The 13927-nt window shown below is 36.6% G+C and overlaps 2 protein-coding genes across 2 annotated transcripts; one reads left to right on the top strand and one right to left on the bottom strand.

Annotated features, from left to right (window-relative positions):
- Positions 1 to 2268: 2268 nt before the first annotated feature.
- LOC108874389 (tryptase-2) lies at positions 2269 to 8608 on the bottom strand. Its single transcript, XM_018662825.2, has 6 exons — positions 8549 to 8608; positions 7102 to 7208; positions 5813 to 5987; positions 4153 to 4430; positions 3228 to 3367; positions 2269 to 2605 (listed from the first exon to the last, which is right to left on the bottom strand). Exons 2-6 carry the CDS (start codon positions 7151 to 7153, stop codon positions 2426 to 2428), a joined length of 825 nt encoding a protein of 274 aa, XP_018518341.1. The 5' UTR covers positions 7154 to 7208; positions 8549 to 8608; the 3' UTR covers positions 2269 to 2425.
- LOC108874385 (battenin) lies at positions 8466 to 13418 on the top strand. Its single transcript, XM_018662819.2, has 7 exons — positions 8466 to 8611; positions 8721 to 8757; positions 9472 to 9568; positions 9711 to 9794; positions 10171 to 10250; positions 12067 to 12152; positions 13293 to 13418. Exons 1-7 carry the CDS (start codon positions 8557 to 8559, stop codon positions 13367 to 13369), a joined length of 516 nt encoding a protein of 171 aa, XP_018518335.2. The 5' UTR covers positions 8466 to 8556; the 3' UTR covers positions 13370 to 13418.
- The last annotated feature ends 509 nt before the right edge of the window (positions 13419 to 13927 follow it).

Genomic DNA, 13927 nt, shown 5'->3' with positions numbered 1-13927 from the left:
GCATTATTTACTGTATAATCCACAACATGGATTCACATCACACTGATACTTAGTAATGTGTATTTTCCATGATAAATAAATGAATTAAGTGAAATAAAGCAACAAGAAGAAGAACAGCAGTAAAACACTTACATCCATCCATCCATCCATTATCCTTAAGTGTTGCAGGGGGGCTGGAGCCTATCCCAGCTGACAGGTGGGGTACACCCTGGACAGATCACCAGTCCATCGCAGAGCCAAAGATATTTACACTTATATTATTATACTGTGTTTATCGTCTACATATGTTTTTTTGTTTTTTTTTTAGATTATTTCACTGTGTAGCTGAAAATAGGGGGGAATGCTGAAACTGATCTTTTAGGTGATGTAAACTAATTCATGGAATTGAGGTTAAATGTGTTAGAGGATGGAAGAAATACTCAGACCCTTTACTTAAGTAAAAGTCCCAGTAAATGTTAAAACCAACTATGAACCTATGAACTAGAGGAAATTGTGGAATCAGTGAATAGATGGATGTGTCTGCCTTAGTCCCTGGTACAATTAACATTCTAAAAATGAACACACCCTAAAATACTATTAAATCACTGTGAGAATATCCTACTTCCTTCATCTTATGACTTTTTCAGAAACTTCAGTTGTTATCAAAGTGTGGTTTGAAGTGGAAAAGTTAACTAATGAAATGAGTGTAATATCACAGTAGAACTCCATATAAACCAGTGATTCAGAAATAACAGATGCTGTATTTATAACATGGGCATCAGAAGGATGCACAATACAAGTGTTATACAATTTATTACTATCTCAAGCCACTTGAAAATTCTGATGACAAATGGAACATGTGGAGGTAATGAATACTCAACCAGGACTGGTACAGTATGAACGGCTATTAAGAACCATCAATCTAACTATCAGTATAATAGCAATATCCCAGATTTATGCACAAAATGAAATGAGGTGAAGGGGATACTATTTCATTGTGTTTGTGAAATACAATAGGACACAACCTTTTTGAGAGGAGGTTAATTTGTTGTTTGTTTTAAACTAGTTGACTAATCTTGAGTGTGGTTTTTCAGTGGGGTTTATAACTTGATGGAGGCTGTTTACTTGTTTTATGAATTATTGTGTATAATAAAGATTGCTGTGTTTTTGTAGCTCCAAGTCTCTGTGATTATAAAGGGTTTTCTCAAGGGTTTGCATCTTACAGTGAATCCTCTTAGGTTCATGAGGTCTTCTCTTGATTGCTGACAAGTATAGATAATGGATGGATGGATGTAACTGTTTTACTGCAGTTTTCCTAGTTTCTTTATTTTTCTTAATTTATTTATAGTATAGATAATGAATGAATGAATGGATGAGTATGACCTACATGTGTCAAAATGACAATAAAAAAACTTTAACCTTAAACTGTTGTACTATAGGTGGTCAAGGTGCAGCTAGTTTGAAAAGTGTAATCAAATTTTAAAACATATATACTCAGGGAAAATATAGAATGACTCAATGTGTAATTCAGCACATTACTTAAGTTAATGTATGTAGTTACTTGTCATCACTGTGGCAATTTGTTTTGGGATTTGGTGTATATTATGTGTTAATGTTAGTAGATGCCTGTTTTTGTCAAAGGGTAACTCAGTATACCTGGAACTGCCAAACCACTGCTGCTCTAAAAGTGCTTGTTTTTGACACAGACAGGTTCAGGTTGTTATTATGACTGTCTGACATTATAGGATGTATAGGATTCCTACAGATACAGATACTTTTTGTTTAACCAGAAACAGCTGTATAATTGCTGATCAAAGCCACCAGACTCTTTTGACAAGAACATTAATTTTATGTTGCAGAAAAAAGGAGTTGCTACAGTTTGTCTGTGCTGTTGTTGTATGGTACTTTTACAAAGCCACACAATAACACAAACTCACTAGCCAGTCATGACAGCAATAGATTAGTGTTGTGTTGTGCAATGTAAAATAAATTCTAGAATTAATAATATATTAATAAAATTACTGCTTTTGGTAGCTATAAAATTTATACAACACTTCTTACAAAAATCTGATTCTGTCAGTGCCTAAAAACAAGCACTTTAGTGGACTTGCTTTGACTTACTTCATTTACATTTCAGCAGTGATTCCAGGTGCGATTTTTGTCTTTATCAATCACTTACACCCAAAAACATGGAAAAATAAGGCCCAGGTTCCAAAATCTTGGAGCTATCCTTTAACATGCTTGAAGCATGCAAACAGAAATTTTCCAGTACATACAGAGACACTAATATCAATGCTTTAAAGCTTTAATGCAAACAAATTAGTTGAACCAGACTATATGTTAATCAGCATAAAGGACCACATGGTCTGACACACAGGAGAGAAGCCTTAAAGAGTAAGGTGGCATGCCAGGTGAGTAGATGGGTCAGCTTCAGCGTCTGGGAAGTTTAGACCTCAGTGGAGGCTTCCTCAGCGTGGTGGATGTAGTCATTGATGAAGCGCAGATACTTGGACACCTGGATATAGACACCAGGGCGGCCTGGCAGAGCACAACTCCCATAACTCATAATTCCCACCTGCACATAGCCATTGGGTCTATTACACACCAGTGGGCCACCATAATCTCCCTGTGGAGCACAAAAAACAGACACACCCACTGTGTTAGTCTTTACACCTAGTATTGTTACTTTGCATTGTTCCTTCCATATTTTACCTTGTTGAGTTGACACACAGCAGATAAATATGGTAGTAACTAAATGTGGTGGGTACTAGATATGGTAGCTATGAAGGAATAGGTCAATAGCTAGGATATTACCAGATACCACTGGTTCCCAACCCAGGGGTAAGCCATGCTCGAGGGTTCATAAAAGATAAATGTAAGAGGCTGTGAGGTGATTACTAGCAAAGGAAAGAAGACTGAACAATGTTCTGATACACACATTTGTTGTAATTGAGTGGACTCTTTACCTTTTTGTGAAATATTGGATCACATTACTTCTTTGTGTCTTATACAGTTATTGAAATGAAACGTGGTAACTTTAAGAGGGAAATGTGTCTTTGGTAGAACTGCTAACATGTGAAAAGGGGCCCTAACTAGACATTGCTTTAGTAAAACAAAGTGTGCCTCACACTTTACCTCTAGAAACCTATACTTAAAAATACACCCCCCTTATTTAATTCATGCACAAGTTGATTTTTATAACAGAATTTTGAATTTCTATTTCAGCCAACTTAAATAGTAAAACTCACTTCACAGGCACCCCTCCCCCCAGCCATGTCCCCTGCACAGAGCATGTCAGAGGACAGGTCAGGATACTGCGTCTTACACACGCTCTGAGAGATGATGGGAATCTTCACCTCCTGAAGGGTTTCTGGATCCTGCAGAGGAACTGCATGGAGACACAGACACACACACACGTGCAGAGGGAGAGGTGATATTTCTTGCAGTCTTTGCTTTATAGACTTACAGTGGCTTTAGGAAACATTGACACTTCATCATGTTTTATTTTAAATGGATTAAAGAGCCTTTTTTGCCCATCAATTTACATTCAATGTAACCCACAAATACAGTGAGAACATTTGGCAAACTCCAGGCAGGCTGTCATATGCTTGTGCATTCTTCCTGTGCCTACATGAGTTTCCCAGGACAGTTCAGCAAAGGTTCAGTAAGACTCTAAATTGCCTGTAGGTGTGAATGTGTGAGTGAATGATTATTTTTCTCTATACCTCAGCTCTGTGATAGACTGGCAACCTGTACTGTGTCCTTCAAGGGATACTCACTGAAGCTGCTGTATTTCATAGTATGCAAACTTTACTTCTAAATCCAAAGCCAGTTCAGGGTAGTGAGTAAAGTGTGATTGTGTTGCTTTGCTGAATTAATTAGTGCTGTGGAAATGTGCATTATAGAAAATTTACCATTTGAGTTGCTGAAGGCTACATGTAATGCCACTCATTTTTTTTTTTTTGATCTAGTCTTTATTAGCAACCTGCCTTGATGTTAATCTCCCAGCTATAATATAAGAATTTATTTTTTTAAAAAGTAACTTCTTTGTGAAAAAACATACTAGTAAAGTTAGCATTTATTATGTGCTTAACGCCTTGAAGAGGATCGAAAGAAGCTGATTAATTTCAAGGGGATCATAAATATGTACAAAACTGTATGTGTACAACTTACCATCTTTCTCAACGTTCCCCCAGCCAGTGATCCAACACTCAGATGATGAGCCGAAGGTGTCGTCAACACTGGGTAGACTCACTGGACGAACGTCATCGGAGAATGTCAGCTTTTTCGTCAGCTTGATCAGGGCAATGTCATTGACGTAACCATTGCCCACAGCTTGGTACTGAGGGTGAAGCACGGCGGAATATATAGCCATGTAACGAGCAGACCCCTTTTGCAGCTTATGCGAGCCAACCCAAACCATCGATCGACGATAATTAGGCTTGAGTTTTCTGGCAAAACGAATACACAAACACACATGTTTTTCTGCATTTATGGATGACCTTCCATTAACTGTAGAATCCCTAACACACATAGATTACACAGTAGTAGTATTCAAACATGAATGTAGGTTCAGCAGATGTTAGAATGGGACATATAAGATCTTGAACTCCTGGAGTCTTGCCACAATACTACCTGTTATTGAACAGACATTTTTGTTTGTGTGACATCATCATTGTAGTTTAAATCTCAAAGGGAGACCAGTTAGCATATGTTTAGGAAAACTAGACCAGCAGATGATTCGGAACTTAAAAATGTAAGGTCTTTAATGAAGTTAAAATTATTATTTTTAAAATAGCAATAGCTCAAATGACCATGTGCATCATGTTTTTGTAGTCTGTCCAGATATCAGGCTCCCTTCAATAAGGTTAACATTGGTGTCATTTCACATTATGTTTGTTTAAAGCTGGATTAATCAGTATTTTTATATTAAGTATAGATCAAATATCTATGTACAATGTAAAGGGATTTTCCAGACACAACTTTAATGCTTTGGTTCACTCTCACTACTGTCATAGCTTTGTTGTCATCACTTGCAGGCAGTCATTTCCTAAGAAAAGCCTCCATAAAGACTAACTGCAACTTAACTACTCAACACTAAACAGCAGACAGTCAGTGGATAGCTGGTGAACATGGAGCACTTAGCAGCTAAAGAGCCACATTCTTCCCTTGGGAATTGGTAGAGATAATAACAGAGCTAGAAGAAGAATAAATATCAGACTTACATTCTTTATCATCAGATTCCAAAAAATACCAATGCTGCTCTGTGTCTTCAGAATGTGTAAATAAGCAACTGTTTTTGGTTCAGTGTATCAACTACAAGGTAATAATACCGTATACCAGTATTGTTTGTATAGCTTGTTATTGCTGCCCATCAAGTGGTAAAAAATCGTTTTTTGTGTGTTTGAGTAAATTCAACTTGGCAAGCTATTGCATTGCATTATATATTTTCTAATATGTTACATATAATATTTTAGTGTTCAGAGATTTATTTATCAATTAGTCATTTTCCATGATGTAACAATTTCGGTAGTATTTATCAAAATGTTTCATAAAGAACACAGTTGAACTTTAACAGACCAACTGCCCTTCTAACCTTAGAAATGTGAATGAGGGAAAATGGGAACTTAATGGGTTTTATATGTTTAGAATTTTTACACAATAATTCAAAACTTTATATAGGTATGACTCCTGGTTGGCTATATAAGAGGCAATATAATGGCCTTTTAACACAACTAAATGCTTTTGGTGATGAGCGATGTGGCTAGTATGGAAGATGATTAAGGTCAATTAAAAAAAAAAAAAAAAGACTTATAATTCACAGATCACTTACGCATCCAAGCAGTGTGCAGCTGTCAGCACCCACTGATTATTGAGGATGGTGCCACCACAGCGCCACTTGGTTTTGCCATCAGATGTGATGTTTAGGTGGACCATCCATGGCCAGCTGCCCTTTTCAGCATCACGCCCCCCGACTATGCAGTTCCCCACCTCAGCTCCAGACAAACCTTAAAAATATAATGATGAAACTTTATAAAGACTATGTTAGGGTAGAGGCAATAAAAAATGTAAACCTTTTTTCTCCCAAATTACTTAACTTTTTTTTCCAACAAGAAGTTGAGAATTTAGGGAAGGTGTCTTGCGTATTTGGCATTCAAGTATTGTCCTTGCTTTAAAGAAGAGTTTGACATTTTGGGGAACAGTCTTATTTGCTCTCTTGTCAAGAGTTAAATGAGAATATGAATAAAATTAGAGCTGTAAGTGTTGAACGGGCCCTCGCACCAGGCGCCTGTCAGGGGACTGGCAGCCATGGGGTCAGTGCAGGTTGTGTGACATGGGTCTGAAACTGCATGACCATTGAAGACAAAGCGAATGAGTTAAAAATAGTATTATATAAAATCATATAAAATCAAGTATATGGAACAAGATGAGGGAACTGAAAGGAACAGAGAAGTTGATAGAAATGATTCCTCCACCCTAGCACTTCACCCTCACCACACACACACACACACACACACACATATTACATATATTATATGCCTAGCTTAGCATAAAGACTGCATAACTTAGTATAAACACTGGAAACAGGGAAACAGCTTGGCTTGGTAATAAAATCCACATATTATACTGATCACACAAATGTCATATAATGTGTTAATTAGTGAGCTTTGGTGATGCTGTCTGGTTGATTTTGTTACCCTTGGACAGAGGCAGACGAACTGTTTCCCCTTCTTTCCAGTCTTCATGCTGAGTTAGGATAACAGGCTGCTGACTGTAGCTTTGTATTTAATGGTTAGATACAAAAAAGGTATCAATCTCATCTAACTCTTGGAAAGAAAGCAAATCGGTGTTTTAAATCTGCAATATGTTGCAGGTAATAATGCAAACTGAGATGTCCAGCCATCACCACTAGTCAGACAACACCAATATAATAAAAATTATATTTACAGAGCAATTTCACTGGTTTTGTTATAAAATTGTAAACAAGGTAATAAATCACACTCTATGAGATTACATTTAAACAAGTAGAGGAGGAGATTAAACAAAGATTAACCTCCACATACAGATGAATTAACACAATAATGTTCCCATGAAGACAAGGATGGTATTTGTCTTTCTCACCTCCAATGTTGTGGATCAGTACCAGCAGAGTGAGTAGTTTGCAGAAAGCCATGGCTGTGAGAGATTGAAGCGGTGGCTCTCTAGGCTTCAAGGCAGCAGCTGCAGTTCTTATATACACAGCAGGAGAGAGTTCATTCTTATCAGCACTATCAGGCTTCCTTTTCCGCTCAAACCACACAAGTACATTTACTAGTACTAAGTATTCTGAAATAAAATATGAGGATACTTGTATTTTGCTAGAGTATTTCCACTTTCTGAGACTTTCTATTTTTGCTCCACAACATTTTGAAGAGAAATATTATACTTTTAACATTTCATTTATCTCACAGTTCATATATGTTTTTCAGAATATGCCATTAGCTCTTTAAATATAATGCACTGTCAGGGTTTATACTACAACTATAACTAAGAGTGTTGTAAAAGCATCTTTTGACCCATAATTAAGTTAATTAGTAACTCACTTTATTCTAATATTGCAAGTGTGCAATGCGAGTATTTTCATGTAAAGTTACCAATATGAATGACAAGATACAAGATAACCCTGACCTAGTATTGGAGCTCTCCCACATATCCTGACCCACACAATGACAAAAAAATGATCATCTCGTTATCACCATTATTATTATTATTATTGTTATTATTATTATTATTATTGTTGTTGTTGTTGTTGTTATTAATAACAATAATAATAATGTAGCTTTATATTACACTCATCAACAAATTCTTAGTGCGTTATAAATGTTTATAAGTATGTATGTATGTATATTATGACATATAACAATTTCTCTATACATACATAAATACATATACTATGCTTTGTTATCAAGAATTTTAACACTCTAATGTACCACTTGTGGATGCTTTATAAGAGGAGTTATCATTGTCAACAAATATATTAATAAATACTTAAATAACGTTGCATTTGCTTACAACTACATTTCACTGTTTAATGTCACGTTGGTTTTATTCTAAACCTGTTGATGTGCTGCTTTTAAATGGCAACTAGGAGGTTTAAAATGCACAACTGGAAGCAGGGACAGTGAAGGTACCTTTGACCAAGACTCGCTCGATTAGAGTTTTTCCCTGGCTAGCTGCCGCATAGCCACAAATAATTAAATCAGGTCTTGTATTTTTGATATGACAAAAAAATATAATAAACAAGTGAGCTGCCAGGTCAATGTGTATCCCTAACAGCATCGCCGAACGGGAACTTTCAAGGCTGGTTTTGTTTCCGCGGGAACTTATTTGTATGAAACACTGTGATTCATGTGATTGTGGTCAGAGTTTACAAAGAAAACAAGCTACGGATATTCAAAATACAGTTCGTTCGTGGTGGAAAAGTTGGTGTCTGGTGTCTTAAGCACCTAGTGTACGATGTCTTGTTGATTTGAATAGTTCTAACTGTAAGCCCTGTAGTGCGGTTTGACTGAGTTTAGCCTGGGCTTACTTGGAGATATGGAGCAGACCGTCAGCGTCAACGCAGATCCTGTTCAACACTCTGACATGAACGGTGGGTCTGCTGTCTGTCAGCGGTTTGTCTCGTTTGACGAATAAATAGCAAACTACAAACGTTTTTGTCACGTGAGTCGCAAACGGTCTTGTTTATCTGTTATTTACAGGTCGTTTCACACAATGGCGCAATTGGGTTGGATTCTGGTGAGTGTTCAAGCTGAATGTTCTCAAAAGCACAGTCTTAGGAAGAAGCCGAACTACTGCAAAGTGTCCCACGATAAATACCAGGTTTCATGACTCCATGTAAACTGTTATATGAAAAGGTTGTGCCACTGGTAAGCCTGTATTTTCTATGAAGTGCTTAAGAAATGCTGATTGTGAATCTCAAGTTCAGACTGACGAGGCCTGCAAGAAAGGAGCTGTGTTTATTTGACACAAAAAGCTAAGTGGTGCAGTCAGAAAAATATGAGCTACCAGCAGGTTGCAAAAGTTGTACTAAGTACTGACTTAGTGTTGCATGCAGGAATGGAAAGAATGGGTTTAGCTTTGCAGTTAGATTCTTAGTGTTCTTTTCCCAATACCTTCTGAGTACCAAGTGAAATAAATCAGTGGAATCTAGTGTCAAAAACTGTCCAGCATTGAAAGTTGGCATTGTGTTCATAGTGATATTTACTTCTATAATCTATATCAAAAAGAACATTTAATATAGGGAACACTATTCTAGAGACAACATTAAATTATATTGAAAAAGTGCCTTTGTGTGAAATAGACATTAAAAACATTAAAGGCATTGGGAACAAGTGACTTTTTCTGTCTTCTCAAAGAAAAGCCTCTGTCTGTGGTTTAGTTATCAGTTATTGATATATCTGACTCTGCTTACTCTGTATTATCTATCCCTTCTAATGATGACCTCCTCAGGCTCCTTGGGTTGTGCAACAATTTTGCCTATGTGGTAATGTTGAGCGCTGCCCATGACATCCTCAAAAAGCAAGAGTCAGAAAACGCCACAGCAAATGTAAGACGGCAAATTTGTATGTAAATTTGTTTGTATTAGCAGTGGTTGTTATTGCTAAGGATTTAATGTCAAAAAGTCTGATTCAATATAAATCTATTTAGCATATTATTCACTTTTTTCCCCCCATTTTTTAAAATTCTAGACACCATCCACATTGACTGTGGATTTCCAAGGTGGGAACAGTAGCAACGGTAGCCGCTATGACTGCAATCCTGTCTCTACCGCGGTAAATGGAGATTCACAACACAACACTGAATAACCTTAATCAGTCTGTTTGTTGCCAAAGGAACTAATAATTTCTCATGGTGAGGTTTTCTGAAAAACACCACAGTAAAGATATTTCCAGAATAAATCTGGAAATAAAAGTACAGAGAACAGTTTCCCTACAGCTCTTAGCACTGCAGAATCCCACAGTGTTAGGAGGAAAATGGTGTTTTTGTAATTTGTTTACAGTTATAAACAAAGATGCAAACAAAGTAGCATTCACTGTACTGAATTTAGCTCTTTTGTCCAGCTCAGGGTTGGGCATCTTAGACTTATCTTGAACATTTATCAGTATTTGTTTGAGCTCTGAACCAGAGTTCACATGCTTTTCTTCCCAGGCTGTGCTGTTAGCTGACATCCTCCCAACACTTGTCATCAAGCTGTTTGCTCCTTTTGTAATCCACAAACTGCCTTATGGGTAAGACCATGATTATTACTTCTAATGTAAAATAAAATTCTTATTTTTCAGTTATTGAATGTGTTACTGTATAATGGCTGTATTGTTATTATTATTAGTGTTATGAGCCATGCCAGCAGCATGACTCTGATAGCTGTTCTTGTGTCTCTGTTAAACTGCCATCAGTAAACTCAACACTTCCTTGGTTCTGATGGCCCAGATGTTTGTGTCTTTCAGTTGTTATGTGGCCATAATCCTTCCCTTTCCTTGCAGGCTACTTTAAACAACACTAGCTCAAAACCTATGGCTGGGTAGTGTATTGTCAATGTGCAGAACTGAGGAAGTAGTTGAAAACTGTTGTGAAAGTGCTGGAACATCTACTTTCAATGGAGAGTAGCTATAGCCTGCGCTGAAAGTCACTAAATGTCACTAGATGACTGACGTCATCACATCATATTTGCATTTTGTCAGTCAGATTCAGCCTTTAATCTGTTTGCACTGTCTCCTATTGTCTGTGCTAACATACACAGTATTTTAATACAGCTGAACTCCCCACAAAGCTGTTCTCATTTATAGCTATGTTTTTATGTTTCCGTCAGACAAAGGAGCAAATATGAAATAGTGAGTGAAATGCAAGCCATGAAGACTCCATGTTAACTAGCTGTCGCTTCCAAGCCATTTCCAAGCTATTTTATAACCGTGATGTCCTCTGACAAAATTACCATACAGTTAATGACAATGGCGGTGCTGCTGTGCAGTCAATAGAGACTCACAGAGAGGTCTACCTGCAGGGGGAAAGTTGAGGTTTGTCCAAGATGTTGCTAGATTTTTTTTGCTAGGTCTGAAATAGAGTGATGCAGAAATGAGTCCTAAAACCCACAAATAAGTTAGCATTTTAGTACTCCCTGTTCCCTCGTCCCAAAGTCAGCAGGTTTTTTGAATGGGTTTTTAGTTAAATGTCTGAACTAAGGTCTGTAGTCAACACAAGCTCAAGACAAGTTCATGTTTAATTCTACGATATTAAATATATCCAAAAATACCCCAGTGATTTTTTAAAAAAGTTTTTGTTTTGTTTTTAAAAAGAACTACAGAAGTTGTCCACATCCTAACATTGCATACAAAACCCAATCCAGTCATCAGTCCGCTTTTACAGCCTCTTTGTGTTTCTATTTATTTGCAAACTGTTACTAACTTTCTGTGAAGAAAGACTTTTCTAGAAGAAGCAAGCTCACTAAATCAAATTACAGTTTGGAAGCTTTCACATGACGTCATGTGACCATGTTGTAGTTTATAGCTCAACATTAGCTTTTTACTTTTGGTGATTGTATTTTGGCTTCAACACTTCCTGTAAATGGCCCCTGATCACACATTAGACACTGACTGTTTGCACCGATTCATTTTGAAAGAGCAATGTAACTTCATCATCCACTCAGTCAGTCAGGCAGTCACAGTGTTTGTAAGGCTGACCTTGCATTGGGGTCCAGCCAGAAATGTCTGGGAAGTGTTGAATTTCATTGATTAAAGCTGAACAGAGATTAAAAAAATAAAACGGCAACAGAAGCCATTGTCTCCCTCCATCATTTCTATTATTTTTTGAATATCAGCTTTTATTTAATTTGTATTTACAGTACACACAGACTAGTTGACTGTCAGAAAGTTCACTTGATGTGGCTTGTATACAGTGCAGTGTGTAAATACTTGGACAGTACTTTTTAACAGAGCAAAAGGAAAATTGTTGTGCAAATAAAAACATGGTTGTTTATTATTTTGAACTACCCAAGCATTGTACTGTATTACAAATTTCAAGCCTAATTGCTTTTTAATTCTTCAATTGTAGTTTCCGAGTGTTATTCTGTGTCATCATGGCGGCAACAAGTTTCCTCCTTGTGTCCTTATCTTCAGCTGTTTGGATCAGCATTTTGGGTAAAGCTGACATTTTCTCACAGAGCAATTACTCATTTCACTTAAAGTTTTTATCATTATTGGTGGTGGAACTGACTCTTGTCAAAAATTCAGATGATGGATTAACTTAATCTTTTGACTTAGTTTCATTTCCTGTCATCCTGTCACAGCAGCTGCAGTTGTTCCAGAAAACTGTGATACCATTTAAGTCTTATCATGGCCTGCTGCTAGAAATATTTATCAGCATATTTTATCACCTGATCAGTAAACGAATGTTCAAATTAATGTATTTTCAGATGTTTTTTTGATACCTGATTCAAGATTTTAACTATTCAGTATCAGAATCTGCTTTATTGACCAAGTATGTCTGTGCATACAACAAGAAACCAGAGTCAAACTGCAACTGCAGTAATAACAAGTATTAGTGTCTGAAATCAGTCCCTATTTAGTGTATAATGTTCACTATGTTATTTGTTAATGTCCCAGTTATGAATGTGTAATTTATCCACTATGTATTGCTGTAAAAAAAAAAAAGACAAGGCAGAAGTAACATGACAGGATCTAATTATGCCAATCATCTGTCAGGAGCACATACAGTCAGTTGTCAGTTTATCAGGTACACCTAGCTAAAATTAATGCAGTGTAATACAACAGTCCTGTGATAAATCTTCCTTCATGACTGATTTAAATAGTTTAGAAATTATTTAAATCAATCAGGGAGAGCTAAACAACAGACATACCCTCAACATTTTGCAATACAGCAACCAGCACCACAAATTTTTATCCTTAAAAATGATCATACGTTTGAATCAACACCTCTTTAACACAGTTAAAGCACAGCACACTGAAATCTTCACAAAGGAGGACTGTTGTATTAGACTGCATCGGTTTAATCCAGGTGTTCCTAATAAACTGATAACTGGTGGTGAATGATTCAAGTGTCATTTCAGAGCTACATTTACTAAATGCACTGAATCTGAAACACATGAACTGAAAAACATTTGGGATAGTTGAATTCTAGATGTAATTGTTCTTCCTTGTGAATGTCATGAATGTCCCTGAGACTATTACTTTTCTGTTCTTCATGAGCATTTTAAAGGCATCTCTCTTCTTCCCCATGTCACTCTCAGATTACATGTCTGCCACTGTGTTTTGTTGTAGGAGTGATCTTTGCCAGTATCAGCTCTGGACTGGGAGAACTGTCCTTCCTCTCTCTCACTGCCTTCTTTTCCAGGTAAACACTTAATCCTTCCATTCTTCCATTAACTTGTATTTTAAGTGTAAGGTATAGTCTGTGAAAAGGGCTTTAACAGTGGGACATCATTCATTACTGTAAATAATATGAACCATTTGTAAACTGAGAACCTACAGTTACAGACAATCAATGTTTGTATATGTTTTTCCCTCATCACTACAAATTGGAAATACTCATGACCTTGACTTATGACCATTTTCCCTTCATGTCCTGCTTTCCAGGCAAAATTTTATTGCTTTGTGATGCAATTTCATGGAAGCCTATTTCTGCCAGAAGAGGAAAAATATGGATTAGATTAAATTCTATAGAATTACAGAAATTCTTTAAACTTATTTAACTTATTTAATCATTTTGACTCAAATCAGTTGACTCAGTTTATTTTTATTATCCCTAACTTTTCTCACATTTATTTCTTTCCTTGTCCAAAATGGCCTCCCATAGTCTGTGAGCAGGAGTTGTTAATAAAACGTCTTCCTCTTTGAAAACTAAATGTTTTTTAGCTCTTGACTCTGTGATACCTAATGTTAGGGCTTCCTCGAAG

This window comes from Lates calcarifer, unplaced genomic scaffold (assembly GCF_001640805.2).
Source record: "Lates calcarifer isolate ASB-BC8 unplaced genomic scaffold, TLL_Latcal_v3 _unitig_536_quiver_1314, whole genome shotgun sequence".
Lineage (NCBI taxonomy): Eukaryota > Metazoa > Chordata > Actinopteri > Centropomidae > Lates > Lates calcarifer.
This window is presented reverse-complemented; position numbering and strand designations above follow the sequence as displayed.

Coding starts and splice junctions, on each gene's coding strand:
- LOC108874385 (XM_018662819.2), top strand. CDS start 8,557: ATGGAGCAGACCGTCAGCGTCAACGCAGATCCTGTTCAACACTCTGAC. Junction 9,569..9,710: donor CAGAAAACGCCACAGCAAAT/GTAAGACGGCAA, acceptor TTAAAATTCTAG/ACACCATCCACATTGACTGT. Junction 12,153..13,292: donor TGTTTGGATCAGCATTTTGG/GTAAAGCTGACA, acceptor GTTTTGTTGTAG/GAGTGATCTTTGCCAGTATC.
- LOC108874389 (XM_018662825.2), bottom strand. CDS start 7,153: ATGGCTTTCTGCAAACTACTCACTCTGCTGGTACTGATCCACAACATT. Junction 5,988..7,101: donor ACTGATCCACAACATTGGAG/GTGAGAAAGACA, acceptor TATATTTTTAAG/GTTTGTCTGGAGCTGAGGTG. Junction 3,368..4,152: donor GGGGAACGTTGAGAAAGATG/GTAAGTTGTACA, acceptor GTCTCCATGCAG/TTCCTCTGCAGGATCCAGAA.